This window comes from Somniosus microcephalus, chromosome 14 (assembly GCF_052327205.1).
Source record: "Somniosus microcephalus isolate GS21.2 chromosome 14, FLI_Smic_1.0, whole genome shotgun sequence".
Classification (NCBI taxonomy): Eukaryota; Metazoa; Chordata; class Chondrichthyes; order Squaliformes; family Somniosidae; genus Somniosus; species Somniosus microcephalus.
The window spans coordinates 72,295,332-72,315,279 of record NC_141000.1 but is presented as its reverse complement, the minus strand read 5'-3'; the positions used below and the strand labels follow the sequence as shown (position 1 = coordinate 72,315,279).

The 19,948-nt window shown below is 44.0% G+C and overlaps 2 protein-coding genes across 17 annotated transcripts in view; one reads left to right on the top strand and one right to left on the bottom strand.

Annotated features, from left to right (window-relative positions):
* caska (calcium/calmodulin-dependent serine protein kinase a) overlaps nucleotides 1–19,948 on the top strand; it is a 540,018-nt gene that overhangs the window by 246,569 nt on the left and 273,501 nt on the right. The window lies entirely within an intron of this gene.
* gpr34b (G protein-coupled receptor 34b) overlaps nucleotides 3,225–19,948 on the bottom strand; it is an 18,874-nt gene continuing 2,150 nt past the window's right edge. Inside the window, exon 2 of the mRNA XM_086006662.1 lies at nucleotides 3,225–7,679. Coding sequence (XP_085862788.1) covers nucleotides 6,610–7,638 — 1,029 coding nt within the window. The 5' untranslated portion in view covers nucleotides 7,639–7,679 and the 3' untranslated portion in view covers nucleotides 3,225–6,609. The remainder of the gene's footprint in view (nucleotides 7,680–19,948) is intronic.

Sequence of the window (19,948 nt, the reverse complement as noted above, 5' to 3'; positions counted from 1 at the left end):
GATTTCGGAAGGTGGGTCGGCGGGGGTCGGCGGGGGGTCGTGCGCACGACCCCCCGCCGGCCCCGACCCCCCCCCCCGCTAGCCCCGACCCCCGCGGACCCCCCGCCGGCCCCGACCGTAAGTCGGGGGGGTCGGCGCCAGGCGGGGGTCGGGGTCGGCGGGGGGTCGTGCACACGACTTACGCTGACGCTCAGCGTAAGTCGGCGGGGGCGGGGGTCCGCGGGGGGGTCGGCGCGGGGGGCGAGGGTCCGTGGGGGGGGGGGGGGTCGTGCGCACGACTTACGCTGAACGAAAAAACCTTCGGTTTTTAGAGGGTTTCGGTTTTCAGAAGTTCAGATAAAGGGTAGTCTACCTGTAATAGAATGGCAAATGACTGTCACCTAAGGTTGAGTAGTTACCAAGTAGTTGAACCTCTCAAGAAAGATGCATTTGTATAACATTTTAGCACTATTCTGAGAAACCACTTAATTCACTTCATAGAATCATAGAAATTTACAGCACAGAAGGAGGCCATTCGGCCCATCTTGTCCATGCCGGTCAACAAAGTGCTATCCAGCCTAATCCCACTTACCAGCTCTTGGTCCATATCCTTGTAGGTTACGGCACTTCAGGTGCATATCTAAGTACTTTTTAAATGTGGTGAGGGTCTCTGCCTCTACCACCCTTTTAGGCAGTGAGTTCCAAACCCCCACCACCCTCTGGGTGAAAACATTTCTCTTCAAATCCCTTCTAAACCTCCTACCAATTACTTTAAATCTATGCCCCCTGGTTATTGACCCTTCTGCTAAGGGAAATAGGTCATTCCTATCCATTCTATCTAGGCCCCTCATAATTTTATACACCTCAATTAGACCTCCCCTTAGCCTCCTGTTCCAAAGAAAATAACCCCAGCCTATCCAGTCTTTCCTCATAGCTAAAATTCCCCAGCCCAGGCAACATCCTCGTAAATCTCCTCTACACCCCCTCTAGTGCAATCACATCCTTCCTGTAATGCGGTGACCAGAACTGCACGCAGTATTCTAGCTGCGGCTTAACTAGTGTTTTATACAGTTCAAGCATAACCTCCCTGCTCTTATATTCTATGTTTCGGCTAATAAAGGCAAGTATCCCGTATGCCTTCTTAACCACCTTATCTACCTGTCCTGCTACCTTCAGGGATCTGTGGACATGCACTCCAAGGTCCCTCTGATCCTCTGCACTTCTCAGTGTCCTACCATTTATTGTGTATTCCCTTGCCTTGTTAGCCCTTCCCAAATGCATTACCTCACACTTCTCTGGATTGAATTCCATTTGCCACTGTTCTGCCCACTTGACCAGTCCATTGATATCTTCCTGCAGTCTACAGCTTTCTTCTTCATTATCAACTACATGGCCAATTTTTGTATCATCTGCAAACTTCTTAATCATACTGCCTACATTCAAGTCCAAATTATTGATATATACAAAAGCAAAGGACCCAGTACTGACCCCTGCAGAACCCCACTGGAAACAGCCTTCCAGTCACAAAAACACCCTTCAACCATTACCCTTTGTTTCCTGCCTCTGAGCCAATTTCAGATCCAATTTGCCACTTTGCCTTGGATCCTATGGGCTTTTACTTTCGTGACTAGCGTGCCATGCAGGACCTTATCACAATCCTTGTTAAAATCCATATAGACTACATCAAACGCACTACCCTCATCGACCCTCCTTGTTACCTCCTCAAAAAATTTAGTTAGATGCGACCTTCCCTTAACAAGTACATGCTGACTGTTCCTGATTAATCCATGTCTTTCTAAATGCAGATTTATCCTGTCCTTCAGAATTTTTTCCGATAATTTTCCCACCACCGAGGTTAGGCTGACTGGCCTGTAATTACTCAGTCTATCCTTTTCTCCCTTTTTAAACAGTGGTACCACATTAGCAGTCCTCTGGCACCACCTGTAGCCAGAGAGGATTGGAAAATGATGGTCAGAGCCTCTGCTATTTCCTCTCTTACTTCTCAACAGTCTGGGATGCATTTCATCCGGGCCTGGGGATTTATCCACTTTCAAAGATGCTAAACCCCTTAATACTTCCTCTTTCACTGGTTATTTCATCTAATATTTCGCACTCCTCCTCCCTGATTGCAATTTCTGCATCGTCCCTCTCTTTTGTGAAAACAGATGCAAAGTATTCATTAAGAGTCATACCTATGTCTTCCGCCTCCACACACAGGTTACCTTTATGATCCCTAATAGGCCTTACTCTTACTTTAGTTATCCTCTTGCTCTTAATGTATTTATAAAACCTCTTTTTTGTTTTTCCTTGATTTTACTTGCCAATATTTTTTCATGCCCTCTCTTTGCTTTCCTAATTTCCTTTTTTGTGGTGTATGTAACCTGTTCCACCTTAAGAGAACTACCTTAAGAGATGTACTACTTTCTCTTGGCTGCTGTATACTGTAATACCGGTGGTGACCACACCGGTATATAAGTGTTGTGTAGGGATTTGCTGGGCAGTTCAGCCCTGACCTCCGAATAGTAAAGACCTGTTAAAGTTATTCTTGTGGTCTGTGTCCAGTGATTTATAATAAGCTTAACTGGGACACACAGACTTAACACTTTTTATTTTCACCCCCGCACTTTCTATACTCCTCTAGGGTTTCTGTAGTATTGAGCTCTCGGCATCTGTCATAAGCTTCCCTTTTTTTCTTTATCCTTCCCTGTATGCCCTTTGACATCTAGGGAGCTCTGGATTTGTTAGTCCACCCTTTTTTCTTTAAGTCCCTGTTATGTAAGTAAACATGGCAAAAATGTGTGCAAAGCAAGATCCCTCAAACAGCATGAGATGAATAACCAATTAATCTGCTTTTTGATGGTGCTGGTTGAGGGAGAACTATTGGCCAGGATACAGGGAGAACTGACGTTTAATATTGACATGGGATTTTTAATATCCGTCTGAACTGCAGACAGGACTGTGGTTTAACATCTCATCCAAAAGACGGTACTTCTGACAATACAGCGTTCCCTCAGTACTGCAATGTCAACTAAGACTATGTGCTCAAGACCTGGACTTGGCCTCAAACCCACAGTCTTCTGACTCGGGTGTATGTAATTTGCACCCATGACTCGCTCTTAAAATGGCAAGTTAACAATCTCACCCAGACTACCATGTCCTTTAAGGCACAGTGAGTTAACTCACCAATGTGCTATGGTCAGGAAATTTTGCAGATGTGAAAAGCTGTACAAAAAAAAGAATTATAATAAAATGTAGAACGTCCTTTATTTGCATATACAGCAGAATATTAACAAAATCTCAACAATTGAAAAATCTGTGAACAAAAATCTCTAACACTCCTGGAAGCACCTTGGGATGTTTTACTACAGTACATTAAAGCTGCTATATTAATGCAAGTTTTGTTGTATATACTTATCTTGACACAGGTTGGCCCGAACACTTTTCAAATTTAGCATAAAAGGATGCTCAAACTGTTAAACACAGGGTTTTTTCCCCTATGGAATGAGAAAGAAGCTAACACAAATAAACTTATAAAATACTTTCTTAAGTGGAATAAATTCTGTATTTCACAATTTCTTGGTGTATTTGGGGAAAGAGCAGGGAGTGTGACTAGTAGGCTAGCACTTCAAAGAACCTGCACAGACACCATGGGTCGAATGGCCTCCTTATGTGCTGTATGATTTTGTTTTAACAACATTTAAGCTTGCTGGCCTTCAGTGGGAATTTTATCTGTTTTCAGCTGAGCAGAAGGAAAAGTGAAGATAAGTGTCATTGAATTGTGCTCCACAGAAATGGATTTTTTCATCAGTTGATCATGATATTGTATTGGTAGTAACTAGAGAAATTGTCTTCTAGCTGAAAGAGGAAGCATGGTGGTTAGAGTTGGTGTCTGAAGAGGAAAATGTGTGTGGGAAGGGAACTACTGTATGAAGGAAATGAATTTTTTTTTAAACTAGACAACACGGAACATTTATTTTTCATGTTAGGCAGAAAGGGGGCTTTCCTGATGTATTTGGAACACAGTTTAAAAAAAAAAAAATCTCAAAAGGCTTTTTCAAAAATTGTGCGTATTATACACCAGACATTTTATATGTAAGTAAAGGTGTTTCTCAGTATAGTTAATTTATAAGAGGAAAACAATTCTGATGATTTTGCGCATTCCATACTTTTTCCTAGTCTACATATTTGTCTTCAGCTAGTTCTATTATGAGATTCATTCTTTTATAATTTGTCCAAAGCATTATAAAACCTTACCTGACTCTGATAGTTCTCTGACTGTATGAAGAAATGTCATGTTTAGTGAGATGAAGACTTGCAACACTTGTCCCAGTTTTAGAGAAGTGTAATTTGGACTGTAATCATGTGACACCACATAGTGCTGCCAATAAAATCTTTCCAGATGCTCTGGAAGATGGTTAAGAGAGGGTCATAATGCCATGCTAGTTGAAAGAAACCACATTCCTCCAGAATAGTCTGGAGTACTTTTAAAGGAAGTGGCAATGTTTTAGGGATCTCCTTTAAAACAAACCATACAATGCTCTGTGAATGGATTGATGCAAGGGAACAGTTATTATTCTCCCTCCCCCCAACTCTCAAGTGCACGTGATGGCTGTTGATCCCTTTACGCTGTCGCAAGTATCTCTTCTACCTTTCTCAACTACTTCTCTTTCAACAACTAAGTATTCTCTATCAATGTATTCCTCACTGGTATTGATGTGATCACTGTAGGGGCATTCTTATGAGATTGTCATTGTCTCTCAATCAGCATAGTTTTACTACATGTATTATTTTAAGATTATTTTGTGAAGGACCCAACACTACTGTTCAGACCATTTTTATAGAACTTGAATTTAACAGAACTATAGCACTTACCAATACTATCCAATCTAAATTTAACTTGCTGCCTTGCATATACTTGTATTTCCCCACATTTTGGTGCTCATTTTGTTTTAAATTCTGGTAAAGCTCTGATATTTTAATTAAAACTCACTTTCCCTCCCCCTGGAAGGCAAAACTGTTGTCTACAGGAGAAAGGGGAAAGTCCCTTTCCGTGTGCATCCTGCAGAACAAACTGGAGAATTCTATTGCATGTGGATAGTCCAGCATTGACTATTCTATCTTAACTATTAGTATATCGTTATTCACTGCCTTCATAAAAGTACTTGTGTATATAAGCCTGGTTGTTAATTTATTAGAACCAGGTGTTGTTTTTTTTATCTGCAGTATTTTGTGTTTTCAGGTTGGCAGAATTTCCCAGGACTTTTTAAAAAAAAAAAATAGTATAATGTACTTTAATTTTCACGAAGTAAATAATAGATAAAAGTGTGTTTGCATAGTGGGGCAAGAAGATAGGGATTTTGACTAACCTTAGGTTGTGAAAATTTCAACATTAAAATCCTCCCCTGTACTAAGCTATGGCTTGGGTAAAAACTGCAAGCTGTATCTTTGGTGCAATCATCCAGAACTTTCTAATAAGCAGTTCATATCAGCACTATTTATCAAATGAAACTGTTCCAGAAACATCGAATGAAGGTCAGTGTTACAGTTGGAATCATTTCATAATGCATACATGACAAGTTTCTGTGTTTGTATAATGGATATATTGCACAGGAAAAGTGACATTTATGTATTCTTAACCAATAAAAAGTTAAAATTTGTCATACTTTTCACTCTGACCACTCAGAATCCATATCAAGCACTTTAGGTCAGATGTAGTTCAACTAGAGCTGGAGTAAAGCTTCTTCCTGCCTGCCACAAATGTCATAAAGGGGAAATGCATTATTCTGTATATTCACATAATTTGAATGTTGCAAATAGACATCCGTACATTTACTGATGTCTCTCTCACCATTTGTTACCATGTTATATGCTCCAAAGGGTAGATTTTCTTTGTAGAGCTTCCATTAGGGTGGCATTGTAAACTTATTTTCCAGTAGCAACATGAATGGGAGCAATCGGATATGGATAGGTGGATAGAACTCCCCATTAATATCACTAGAACAGAAATGTATTGGGTCTCTTCCCTGGATGCCTCTAATGAGCAGTTTTAAAACATTAAATGTTAATGCAGCCTGGTCATTCATTTGAGTGTAGATATCTCCCTGCATAATATTTAGAATTATGTGATAATTAAGTAAAATACACTTCTCCTTTAGTACAGCTTCAGAAGAATGTTACCTACTGTACCAGTGTGATATTTTAATACCAGCCATTGTCATGGCCTCTCTGAGTGAGACTACCAGTTATGAATAGATTTACCCTCTTGATGTGTTCTCCAGCAACTGGATTGATACTCCCCAAACTTTTTCACATATTAACCACACAGTTGGACAGCATTTCTAATAATTAAACAGATATGCCGAGTGCCTTTTTGAGATTGGATTTTGCTTGAAAAAATTCAAACTTCCAGCTCATTTTTACTTCTTTTGCTCATTAAATTTTCAGTATACTTTATCTGTGAATATGCAAACTGGCTCAGGTTGTTTATATATGCAAACAAATCTGAACTTGATTTTTTTTGTCTATTACTGATTTTTTTTTAAAAAGAGTACCTAAATAGAAATATGACTATATGCTTCAAATTGTTTGAGACAAACCCATGAACATCAAGGACCCAAATATTACCAGCTTTTAAGTGCTTTCACTTCTTGTCTCTTTCTGGAATTTTTCACTAACTAAACTCAATACGGTTCTTCGAACAGTTTTGGAGAGCAGAAAATACATGATTGGATCCAGGCAACTGTTGAAAGCAGAAAGCAAGAGTGTTATCTCATTTGTTTTATTCACCACGTTTTTCCAGTAGCAGCTTGTTTGCTGGAGCTGAGATGCGATGTAGAAGAACCGGGAGATATGATATGGGACAAAACATATGGTGAAAATGAAAAGAACAATGAATGTTTTTATTGCAACTCTGCTGAGAATTTTGCTGTTAGAAAAACCAGGCTTTTCTATACTGAGCTTAGAAAGTTTTTTAGCAATCTTTCCATATGAAAGGGTGAGGAAAAAGAATATAATCCAAAAAATTATCACAATGAGAAGATTGATGTATGCTTTAAAGTGATCTCTTTCTCTATAATGGAAGCACTTGAAATTGTCATTGGAATTGTCAGCTGTTTTGGTCTTCAAAAGCATTGGTACAACAATCAGACTGGAGACAAACCAGATAGCACCACAAATCACAATGCTTCGGGTGACTTTCTGTAATTTATAGTGCTGCAATGGCTTTGTTATTTTTAAGTACCGGTCCATGCTAATGAATCCCAAAAGTGTAATGCTAATATACATAGTCATGTAAAATACATTGCCTACAAGACGGCAGACCCATTTTCCTAACATCCATTGGTTCTGATTTGCATGATATGCTATTCTGAAAGGGAGGCAAACAATCGAGAGGAGGTCTGCAACTGCCATATTGATCAAGTAGACATGGATGGAGTTTTTCTTGTTTTGAATGAAGAAAAATATACACAGTGCTGAAATGTTGGTTATCAGTCCAGTTAGAAAAATGAGGGAGTATGCTACCGGTAAAAGAACCGTTAGAAAGTTTTCATGTATGGTACAGTTTTGGTCAGCTGATGTATTCACCTCCATCCTTGTCTTTAGCAATTTACTTCCATTTTCTGATTGCCAGTAGCTCATCGGCAGATTGGCAGTTTCCATATTTTCAGGTAATGAGGATGATTTGGTTGTAAGCTTTATTTCTGTAATAAAATAGAATCTCTATTAGTATGAAGTTTATTAAAAGAAGGAAAACCTCTAAGACATTAGTCATTTAGGCCAGCCAGTCTAACATGAGTGGTGGGGAAACTTCTAGAGACCATAATCTGGAACAAAATTAATTATCACTTGGAAGAACATGGGTTAAGACATGACAGACAACACACATTTGCTAAAGGCAAATTGTATCTCGGATGAGGGACTTCAGTTATGTGAAGAGACTAGAAAAGCTGGGATTGATTTCCTTAGAGCAGAGAGGATAAGGGGAGAATAAATAGAGGTGTTCAAATTATGAATGGTTTTGTTAGAGCAGATAGGGAGAAACTGTTTCCACTGGCAGGAAGGTTGATAACCAGAGGACACAGATTTAAGATAATTGGCAAAAGAAGCAGGGGGAAATGTGGGGAATTTATTTTATCCTGCAAGTTGTTGTGATCTGGAATTCATTGCCTGAAAGGTGGTGGAAACAGATTCACTTGTAACTTTTTGTAAATTTGTTTGTGGGATGTGGGCGTTGATGGCAAGGCCAGCATTTATTGCCCATCGTTAGTTGCCCTTGAGAAGGTGGTGGTGAGCCGCCTTGTGCACCCCTGCAGTCCATGTGGTGAAGGTACTCCCACAGTGCTGTTAGCTAGGGAGTTCCAGGATTTTGACCCAGCGACGATGAAGGAACGACAATATACTTCTAAGTCAGGATGGTGTGGTACTTGGAGGTGGTGGTGTTCCCATGCACCTGCTGCCCTTGTCCTTCTAGGTGGAAGAGGTTGCAAGTTTGGGAGGTGCTGCCGAAGAAGTCTTGGTGAGTTGCTGCAGTGCATCTTGTAGATGGTACACACTGCAGCCACGGTACGCCGGTGGTGGAGGGAGTGAATGTTTAAGGTGGTGGATGGGGTGCCAATCAAGCAGGCTGCTTTGTCCTGGATGGTGTCGAGCTTCTTGAGTGTTGTTGGAGCTGCACTCATCCAAACAAGTGGAGACTATTCCATCACACTCCTTACTTGTGCCTTGTAGATGGTGAAAAGGCTTTGGGGAGTCAGGAGAATAAGTAGCCTCTGACCTGCTTTTGTTGCCACAGTATTTATGTGGCTGGTCCAGTTAAGTTTCTGGGTTAATGGTAACCCCCCCCAGGATGTTGATAGTGGGGGATTCGGCGATGGTCATGCCATTGAATGTCAAGGGGAGGTGGTTAGACTCTCGCTTGTTGGGGATAGTCATTGCCTGGCACTTCTGTGGCGCGAATGTTACCTGCCACTTATCAGCCCAAGCCCGAACGTCGTCCCGGTCTTGTTGAATGTGGGCATGGACTGCTTCATTATCTGAGGAGTTGTGAATGGCGCTGAACACTGTGCACTCATCAGCGAACATCCCCATTTCTGACCTTATGTTGGAGGGAAGGTCATTGATGAAGCAGCTGAAGATGGTTGGGCCTAGGACACTGCCCTGAGGAACTCCTACCGCGATGTCCTAGGGCTGTGATGATTGACTTTCAACCACCACAACCATCTTCCTTTGTGCTAGGTATGACTCCAACCAGTGGAGCGTTTTCCCCCTGATTCCCATTGACTTCAGTTTTACTAGGGCTCCTTGATGCCAGACTTGGTCAAATGCTGCCTTGATGTCAAAGGCAGTCACTCTCGCCTCGCCTGTGAAATTCAGCTCCTTTGCCCATGTTTGAACCAAGGCTGTAATGAGGTCGGGAGCCAAGTGGTCTTGGCGGAACCCAAACTGGGCATCAGTGAACAGGTTATTGGTGAGTTCGTGCCACTTGATAGCACTGTCGATGACGCCTTCCATCGCTTTGCTGATGATTGAGAGTAGACTGATGGGGCGGTAATTGGCCGGGTTGGATTTGTCCTGCTTTTTGTGGACAGGACATACCTGAGCAGTTTTCCACATTGTCTGATAGATGCCAGTGTTGTAGCTGTATTGGAACAGCTTGGCTAGAGGCACGGCTAGTTCTAGAACACAAGTCTTCAGCACGATAGCCGGGATGTTGTCGGGGCCCATAGCCTTTGGTGTATCCAGTGCGCTCAGCCGTTTCCTGATATCACGTGGAGTGAATCAAATTGGCTGAAGACTGGCTTCTGTGATGGTGTGGACCTCTGGAGTAGGCTGATATGGATCATCCACTCGGCACTTCTGGCTGAAGTCGATTGCAAACACTTCAGCCTTGTCTTTTGCACTCACGTGCTGGGCTCCACCATCATTGAGGATGGGGATATTCATAGAGCCTCCTCCACCCGTTAGTTGTTTAATAGTCCACCACCATTCACGACTGGATGTGGCAGGACTGCAGAGCTTTGATCTGATCCGTTGATTGTGAGATCGCTTAGCCCTGTCTATAGCATGCTGCTTCCACTTTTTAGCATGCATGTAGTCCTGTGTTGCAGCTACCCCAGGTTAGCACTTCATTTTTAGGTACGCCTGGTGCTGCTCCTGGCATGCTCTTCTACACTCCTTGTTGAACCAGGGTTGGTCCCCTGGCTTGGTGGTAATGGTAGAGTGAGGGATATGCCAGGCCATGAGGTTACAGAATGTGGTGGAATACAATTCTGCTGCTGCTGATGGCCCACAGCACCTCATGGATGCCCAGTTTTGAGCTGCTAGATCTGTTCTGAACCTATCCCATTTAGCACAGTGGTAGTGCCACACAACACTATGGAGGGTGTCCTCAGTGTGAAGTCGGGACTTCGTCTCCGCAATGACTGTGCGGTGGTCACTGCTACCAATGCTGTCCTGGACAGATGCATCTGCCTGATCCTGCTCCTATTTCGTGTGTCTAATTCTGTTAGATTCAGGAGATGGTTCTGTGATAGTGGATTTGCGGTTAGGATCCGATCAGCCATGATCTTATTGAATGGCGGAGCAGGCTCGAGGGGCCGATTGGCCTACTCCTGCTCCTATTTCTTATGTTCTTATGACAGGTAGATTGGTGAGGACGAGGGCAAGTAGATTTTTTCCTCGTTTTGGTTCTCTCATCACCTGTCGCAGGCCCAGACTGGCAGTTATGTCCTTCAGGACTCGGCCAGCTCGGTCAGTAGTGGTGCTACCGAGCCATTCTTGGTGATGGACATTGAAGTCCCCCACCCAGAGTACATTCTGTGCCCTTGCTACTCTGCTTCTTCCAAGTGGTGTTCAACATGGAGGAGTACTGATTCATCAGCTCAGGGAGGGCGGTAGGTGGTAATCAGCAGGATGTTTCCTTGCCCATGCTTGACCTGAAGCCATGAAGAGTACGAATATGTCAGGCTGTTGCTTGACTAGACTGTGGGACAGCTCTCCCAATTTTGGCACAAGTCCCCCGATGTTGGTAAGGAAGACTTTGCAGGGTCGACTGGGCTGGGTGTGCCATTGCCGTGCCTGTAGCCGGTGCTGAGGTCGATGCCAGGTGGTCTGTCCGGTTTCATTCTTCTCTTGTTTCGTAGCAGTTAGTTTCAACTTTTCAGAGGGCTGTTAAGAGTCAACCACATTGCTGTGGGTCTGGAGTCACATATAGGCCAGATCAGGTAAGGACGGCAGATTTCCTTCCCTAAAGGACATTAGTGAACCAGATGGGTTTTTACAACAATCTGATAGTTTCATGGTCACCATTACTGCTACTAGTAATTATTCCAGATTTATTTAATTAACTGAATTTAAATTCCCCAGCTGCTGTGGTGGGATTTGAACTCACATCTTTGGATCATTAGTCCAGGCCTCTGGATTACTAGCCCAGTGACATTACCACTATGCTACCGTTCCAAATAGAATTGGATATATACTTGAAAGGAAAAATTTGCAGAGCAAGGGAGTGGGACTAATTGGATCGCTCTTTCAAACTGTCGGCACAGGCACGATGGGCTGAATGGCCGCCTCCTGTTGTGTGTGATTCTTTGATCAAGCCATAGATTTTGACTAGGTCTGTTCAGTGTTCATTAATATAAAATGATGATAAATAACAGAGCACTGATCCCTGTCTGCAACAAATACAGCAGAAACTACTGCAGAGAGACACCTTGCATTTTCATAGTGGCACTGTACATACTGTATTCTAATGTAACTTCAACCCTAGTCCTAGAAAGAATGTTAGTACTTTAGAGTTCGTCAGTGGTCAGGGACAGGAGGGTGTGACCGCAAGTCACAAAGGTATGGGGACCCAGGATGTAATGATGGGGGCGCCTCAGCCCTGGACTGTGTCCAACAGGTACGAGGTACTTGCTACCTGTATGGGATAGGGAAAAGGTCTGCAGGGAGGATGGGCAAACTGACCACGGCACCGTGGTACAGGGGGCCATCCAAGTGGGGGGGGTGAAGGAAGGAATGTGGTAATAGTAGAGGACAGTATAGTCAGGGGGATAGATACTGTTCTCTGCAGCCGTGAAAGAGAATCCTGAAGGCTGTGCTGCCTGTCCAGTGCCAGGGTTAAGGATATCTCCTCACGGCTAGAGAAGAACTTGGAGCGGGAGGATCCAGTTGTCGTGCTCTATGTAGGAGTCAACAATATAGGTAGAACGAAGAATGAGGTTCTGCTGAGGGAGTTTGAGGAGCTAGGGTCTAAATTAATAAGCAGAACCTCAAGGGTAATAACCTCCTGGATTACTACAAATTGGCATAGGGTCAAGCAGATCAGAGAGTTAAATGCGTGGCAGAGTGGTGTGGGAAGAAAGGGTTTCAATTCATGGGGTACTGGCACCAGTACTGGGGAAAGAGGGAGCTTGGGCTGTAGATAGGACTTTAAACTAAAAAGGGGCGGGGTGGTGGTGGTTGGGGTCAGGTGAGGTTGGAAAGAGACAAAGAAAAATCAAAGGTGAAAATACCCAATTAGAAGAGAGCCAATTTCAGTAATTTGAGAATGGATTTAGCACAAGTTGACTGGAAACAAAGATTAGCTAAAGAAACAGTAAATGAGCAATGCCAGGCCTTCAAGGTGGAGATAGTTCGGATACAAACCAGGCATATTCCTATAAGGAGGAATGATAGGACATCCAAAGCTAGAGCTCCCTGGATGACAAAGGAAATAGAAGTTAAAACAGAAAAAGGAGGTTTATGACAAATGTCATGTACAAGATACAGTAGAAAACCAGGCAGAATAGAGAGTTCAGAGGGAAATTGAAAAAGGATACAAGAAGGGCAAAGAGAGAGTATGAGAAAAGATTAGCGGATAACATGAAAGGGAAACCAAAAATCTTTTTAAAAACATAAAAGGATAATTAAAGGAATGGTGGGGCCGATTAGGGACAAAAAAGTGAATCTTTGTGGAGGCAGAGGACATGACCGAGGTACTGAATGAGTACATTGCATCTGTCTTCACAAAAGAAGAGGATGAAGTTAATGTCACAGTAGGGGAGAAGAGAGTAGAGATAATGGATAGGATAAAAATAGAGAAAAAGGAAGTACTAAATAGGTTGGCATCACTCGGTTAACAAATCACCCAGTCCAGATGGCATGCATGCTAGGTTGTTGAGGGAAGCTAGGTGTGGAGATAGCAGAAGCTCTGACCACTATCTTTGGTTATGGGAATTGTGCCAGAGGACTGGAGAATTGAAAATGTTACACCCCTGTTCAAAAAAGAGAAGGATAAACCTGGTAACTACAGGCCAGTCAGTCTAACGTCAGTGGTGCGAAAACTACTAGAGACCATTGTCAAGGACAAAACTAATTCTCAGTTGGAGAAGCATGGGTTAATAAGGGACAGCCAGAACGGATTTCTTAAAAGGCAAAACGTGTCTGACCAACCTGATTGAGTTTTTTGATGAAGTAACAGAGAGGGTTGATGTAGGTAGTGCAGTAGATGTATATATGGACTTTCAAAAGGTATTTGATAAAGTACCATATGACAAACTATTTGGAAAAAATAAGCACATGGTATTAAAGGGATGGTAACTTGGGCACGCAATTGGCCAAGGGATAGGAGGCAGAGAGTAGTGGGGAATGGATGTTTTTCTGACTGGAGAGAAGAATGCAGTTGGTCGATATTAGAACCACTGCTCTTTTTGATTTTATGTATATATGGACTTGGGTATACAGGGCATAATTTCAAGGTTTGCAGATGACACAAAACACGGAAATATAGTAAACAATCAGGAGGATAGTAACAGAACATAGGCAGACTGGTGAAATGGGCAGACGCATGGCAGATTAAATTAAACGCAGAGAAGTGTGATGTGATACATTTTGGTAGGAAGCATGAGGAGAGGCAATATGAACTAAATGGTACAATTTTAAAGGAGCTGCAGAAACAGACACCTGTGGGTGTATGTACACAAATCTTTGAAGGTGGCAGGACACATTGAGAAGGTTGTTAAAAAAGCATGTGGGATCCTTGGCTTTATTATTAGAGGCATAGAGTACAAAATCAAGGAAGTTATGCTAAACCTTTATTAAACATTGGTTAGGTTTCAGCTGGAGTATTGTTCAATTCTATCCACCACACATTTTAGGAAGGATGTCAAAGCTTTGGAGAGGGTGCAGAAGAGATTTACTAGAATGGTACCAGTGATGAGGGACTTTAGTTATGTGGAGAAGCTGGGGTTGTTCTTGTTATCCTTAGAGCAGAGAAGTTTAAGAGATGTTCAAAATCATGAACGGTTTTGATAGAGTAAATGAGTAGAAACTGTTTCCAATGGCAGAAGGGTCAGTAACCAAATGACAGATTTAAGGTGATTGGCAAAAGAACCAGAGGCGACGTGAGGGAAAAAAAATTATATGCAGCGAGTTGTTGTGATCTGGAATGCACTGCCTGAAAGGGTGTTGAAAGCCGGTTCAATAGTAAAAATCTTTTCATTTCCCTTCTAGTTCTTTTGCTAATTATGTTAAATCTATGTACTTTGTGGTTATTGACCCACTTGCCAGAGGATACAGATTCTCCCTACTTGCTGTATCAAAACCCCTTGTAATTTTTAATACCTCTAGTAGGTCTCCCCTTAACCTTCTCTGCGCTAAGGCGAATAATCCCAGCTTCTCCAATCACTCCACATAACTGAAGTCCCTCATCTCTGGCATCATCCTGGTAAGCCGCCTCTGTACCCTCTCCAAGGCCTTGATATCCTGCTTAAGTGTGGTGCCCAGAATTGTACACAGTACTCCAGTTGAGGCCTAACCAGAGCTTTGTAAAGGTTTTGCATGACTTCCTTGTTTTTGTATTCAATGCCCCCATTTGTAAATGTCAAGTATCCCATGTGCTTTCCTAACTGCCTTATCAACTTGCCCTGCCACCGTCAAAGATTTGTGAGTGTGCACTCCCAGGTCCCTCTGCTCTTGCACCCCTCCACCCACTTTGTTAGTGTAGTATAGCTCCAATCCAGTGCAAAGCCTTGATATTGAAATACCCACCTACCAGGCACTTCACAAATTTACTTTCGAGTCATTTTAGTGTTGGGAGGGGTGACCGTTGTCACTCGCCCTCTAATAACGATGATTATCTACCCAGAGAGTGGATCTCTGCTCACACCAATGCAGTGCACAAAACTATTCACAGTGGACAGAGTGGAATTTGGGTCTGCTGGCTACACATTCCACTATACAAGTACTGAACTGTGCCCAAATACAATACAAGATGCAGTCCCAAAACTCACCCATTTCCTTTTAGTGTTTGGTTTTGTTCCTGACTTTTTGATTGACTTTGTTATACTCTTTTTGGTGAAGTGCAGTAACTTCATTTTGTTTGACTAATGTCTACTGAAGTTGGTGTAGGTTTAGATATTTCAATAGTATTCAGTTGCTAAGCAGAAAACAAAGTTTAATTTTAATTTAAAATATTTTTAAGTCCCCGACTCTTTATACAATTGTATTGCAAAGCTAACCCTCCCTTTCCTCAAAATCAGTGACTGGTATGCAATCATATCTAGATCGTAACATTTTTATAGGCTTTATATGAAAGTATTGACCAACTTTCTTCATCCCAACACTGCAAAAAATAAGCTCAGATTAACAGTGAGGGAAAAATAATCACCTGAACTTTGGCAAAGACATTGGCCCCGATTTTCGGCTTGTGTGGGAAATGGTCGGGTTTCCCCGAATGTGGGGTTTCTGACACACACAAAAAAGTGTCAGCCAGCTCCATGCAATTTTCCCTCAAGTGGCCAATTAATTCCCAGCATGTGGGCAGCCTTGCTAATTGTCCAATTCATGTCAGAAAGCCCCACAGTATGATGTCATCATTTGTGGTGCTTTCAAGGACCATAGCAAGCACGGCATCCTCTGAAGGCTTCCAAACGAACCATACAGGATGGCAGAGGAGCCTGCAGCAGCTGTGGCCAGTGCCAGACCCCGAGCTGCCTCCAAATTCGACGAAGCTTCACTGCAGGCATTATTGGATGGGGTGAGGGCCCACAGGGAGATCCTCTTCCCTAGGTCAGGCAGGAAGAGGTCTCCCACTGAGACCAAAGTTGCATGGATGCAGGTGTCAGCAGATGTCAACTCGAATGTGCATGTAACCTTGGCATCACATCTCTAACTCCTTCCTCTACTCCCCCACAGGACCATCCAGAGCCCCCATCCCCACTGTGGAGGAGGAAGAGGCTGTGCAGCCAGACTCCTCAGAGGAAGCTCCAACCTCTGAGGGTGCAGCGTCAGCAGAAGTAAGCGCACCCAGCACCAGCGCAGACACTCGCACCTCGGGGGGACCTTCGGGACATAGAGTAGTGTTGTCACCTGGTGCTTCACAGCTCACAAGTGAGCCTCAGCAGATTCTGGAGACAGGGACAGCAGTGGAGAGTTCTCGTCGGAGGGTGCAGGACTCTGCCAGCTCAGCTCAGCTGCGCTGCATGTCGACCCTCTGCCTCTGGGTCCATCCGCAAGAGAAGAGGTGATGGATCTCCATGCACAGATGCAGGAGTCTCTGGCAGGTTTTGTCTCCAGGGTCGCTGCGAGTGTGGAGCGAATGGAGGAGTCCATAGCGACCATGAGCAGAGCCTTTGTGGAGTCATTGGCGCAGGAACGCATCACCATGGAAAGGTTGGCAACCTCCATGGAGGAGATAACTCGCCAGGGTACGGAAAACATGGTGAGTGCTCATAAGAGAATGACATCTCTTGAGCAGCGTTGGCCATCTGTTGAACAGAGAAACCAGACCTTCATGGAAGTCCTTCTGAGTAGGACTGCCAGTGCAGAAACGGGTCCCCATGGCCCCCTAAAGCGCAACAAGGTGCTCTCAAGCCACTTCCAAGCGCTGGCCCCTTCTGGCCTGTGCAGCTTCAGGTGAGTGAGCAGCAGCCTGGTGCTCCTGGTGCTCATCCTGCTGTTCCTGGTTCTGCTGCTGCCGCCTCTGCTGCTGGAGATCCTCTAATGGCAAGAAGGGAAGGGAAAAAAAGCGTCCCATGCTTCTCGTAGATGCCTCCGCTGAGGAAGCACTGAGTGAGGGTGGCGAGAGGGGCTTCCCAGGAGCTCGCATTGGAGAAGTGTGAGGCTCCAACCTTCCACAGCTGTGCCCAAGCCTTGAAGAAGTAGCCCCAAACCTGCAACAACAAGGTCCTTCAACATACAAATGCTGTCCCTTTAAATCGCAGCTTTCCCTGACCTGCAAGCCGGCAAGCTTCACGCCAGGTTTCATCAGCAGGATTCCCCGCAGGCGTGTTTTGTGTGGGGAACCCCTGAAAGTCGCAAGGGCAGCCTAAAATCGGCTTAAACAAGGTGATAATTGATTATTACTGTTCCGACGGCCAGTCCCGCCAGCGGTGGGCAGGACTGAAATGGGTCGGAGAGAAACGGCAGTCCGAAAGTCGGACGGGGCGGGGAATCAGGCGGGGGGGGGGGTCGCGACCCGCTTTTTTGCGATTTTTGGCCCCTGGCCGCATGAAAAGCCGCCCGACGGCTGCCAGAAAATTGACCCCATTGTCTATCTAACATTGCTTCCTGCATTGTATAATGATTCCTTATCAGTGACATTACTGATCTGTTCCTATGTTTGTATTTTTAAAAGTATTTTTCACAGTAGTTCTTTAGTTTAATTTTCCACAGTTTAAAGGAATAATCTTCATGTTTCATTAGTTTAAAAAATGTGCAAATCTTTTTACGCCAAACATTTCTCAGTATAGTTCTTAATATCAATGTCCATGGGCGTTAAACGTTGTATTAGTTGTATGAGGACATTTACTATTGTGTACAGTTATGCCTAATGTGTTACTCCAACCACAATATGAATGTGTGCTCTATACATCTTGGCCTTTCCACTAAAGTGCTGTAGAATTGATTGCAGCAGTAATATATAAGTAATCCTAAAAACCTAAATCTGCCACAGCTGAGAGTCTAGAAGTTTATCTGTACCCTCTGACTTACTTGAATGGTGACTATCAAGTAAGTTAGATGTAGCCCTGGTACTCGACATCTGTGCCTGCATCTTACTCAAAAGTGCTTATGGTCAACAATCCACTCTTCCTCTGTCCTGCTTTGTGATCAACACCCTCTTCTATTGTAGCAGCTGGTTGGCAAGAAGAGCTAATTTAGTAATGACTATGTCCTGATCAACTCAATTTTAGTGTTGGTCATCAAAGATGGCTAAACCCATTTATATCCACCAGCACATGTGACATGGTACTAGTGAAATGCAGCCTGGGTTCTTTGTTGAAGCCAAGTGATTTCAGACTAAGATTTGGTATGATTTGGATACTTCTGTTTGAGTACTTTCGAAGGCATGGGATTGTGGACAAGAGGAAATAGTAGGAGTGAAATTGGTCAACGCCAGTAGCACAAAACAGGCTGATAGCGAATCGGAATTCTGTTGTACACCACGCCCGGTTTTCTTTTCCATTGAAATCAGTCTGTTTTGCACTACTGGCGTTGACTAATTTCACCCCAGTACCTCAAATTAGGAAATGAAGACAATTTACAACTGATGGGGAAAAGTGACATGCTGCGTAGTGGCAGCTATCTGCTGAAGAGCTCAGTACAACAGCCTTCTATTTAGTTTGCTTACAGTAAAACTGGCACCAAAATGTCCCAGGCTCCTATATGAAAGAAAATAGGCATGTGATGTTATGAAAGTTTACTAGTTTAAGGTCCACTGGCTTATAATCCGCCTTACTCTGGTAAGTGGATGATGACACAACAGTATTTCATCTATCTATTCCTATACAGTATTATGTATTTTCTCTGTTTTTCTCCTTACTCCCTGTAATATCTTGGTGATGTTGGCAGTAAATACAGTCAAGGCAGCAACTCTGAACAAAGCAAGATTTCTTAATTTCATATGCTTCCTGCCTCCCAGCTTCCTTAACTTTCCAGATTAAACAATAATTCCTAAGATACCTTTTAGCCACTAGACTGCAGTATAACCTTACCTAATTCTATACATATAAAAGGATATGTCTGTCTGTCTATACACTCAAGTTATAGAGTGTGTTACATCAAAAGAAAGCTTACGATTCCGGAACGGTCGTAAGCGTATTAACGTTTCGGCCGGACAAAAATTGCACCCGCGGTATCCAAAAAACTTTCAAAATTCCACTCATTAGCATTTCATTATCCGCTCATTAGCAATAGAGTGACATTAAGGTCAACCAATCGTACGGTCGAGCGACCCGACGGTCGACCAATCGCTGCGTGGCGGGGGCGGGTTCCTGGCGCGTGCGGGCGGGTACTCCTAGAGTCGAGTGACGGGACGATTGACCAATCCTACGCTTCGGTGACCTGACGGTCGACCAGTCGGTGCGTGTGTGGGCGGGCCTTATCGTTCTGAACCGAGGTGAGTAGCCGCCACCTTGCTTCCATTCTTTTTCCCGCTTTCTGCGTCTTTCTTTTCAAATATACAATTCCAGCAACAACAAAAAAAGTTGCTTTTAAAACACACATTGTTTTTAAAAAAAGTTAATTAATTTGTACATCTTTTCTCTAACCTCTAATTTTCCTACCTTTCACCGTTTTTGTAGGCCTCGAAGCCTCGGCCTCTCCTCCGCACCCACGCCCGAGCTAGGCACCTCCCGGCCCCAGTCAACAAGCGGCCCCCGATCGCCGCCATCTTTGTGAAGGCTGGAGGGGCGGGCCTCAGCCGAGCGTCGCTACCGCCGCCATCTTAGTAAAGGCTGGTGCGCCGGTGGCGGCACGGAGCTCCGTGGAGCAGGTGCGCGGCGGCGTCTCACTCTTTCCTTCCTCCTTTCCCCCCCCCCCCCCCCCCCCCCCCCACCCCCACCACCAGGTCTCGGGGTCTCTCTCTCTCTCTCTCTCTCTCTCTCTCTCTTCCCCGCGCCTCCTGAATGCGCGGGGGAAGAGGCCCGGGGCACTGTGGCCGCTTTTGGAGACTTCAACTCCGTGACAGGTGAGGAGGGTCTTTGTTGTTCAC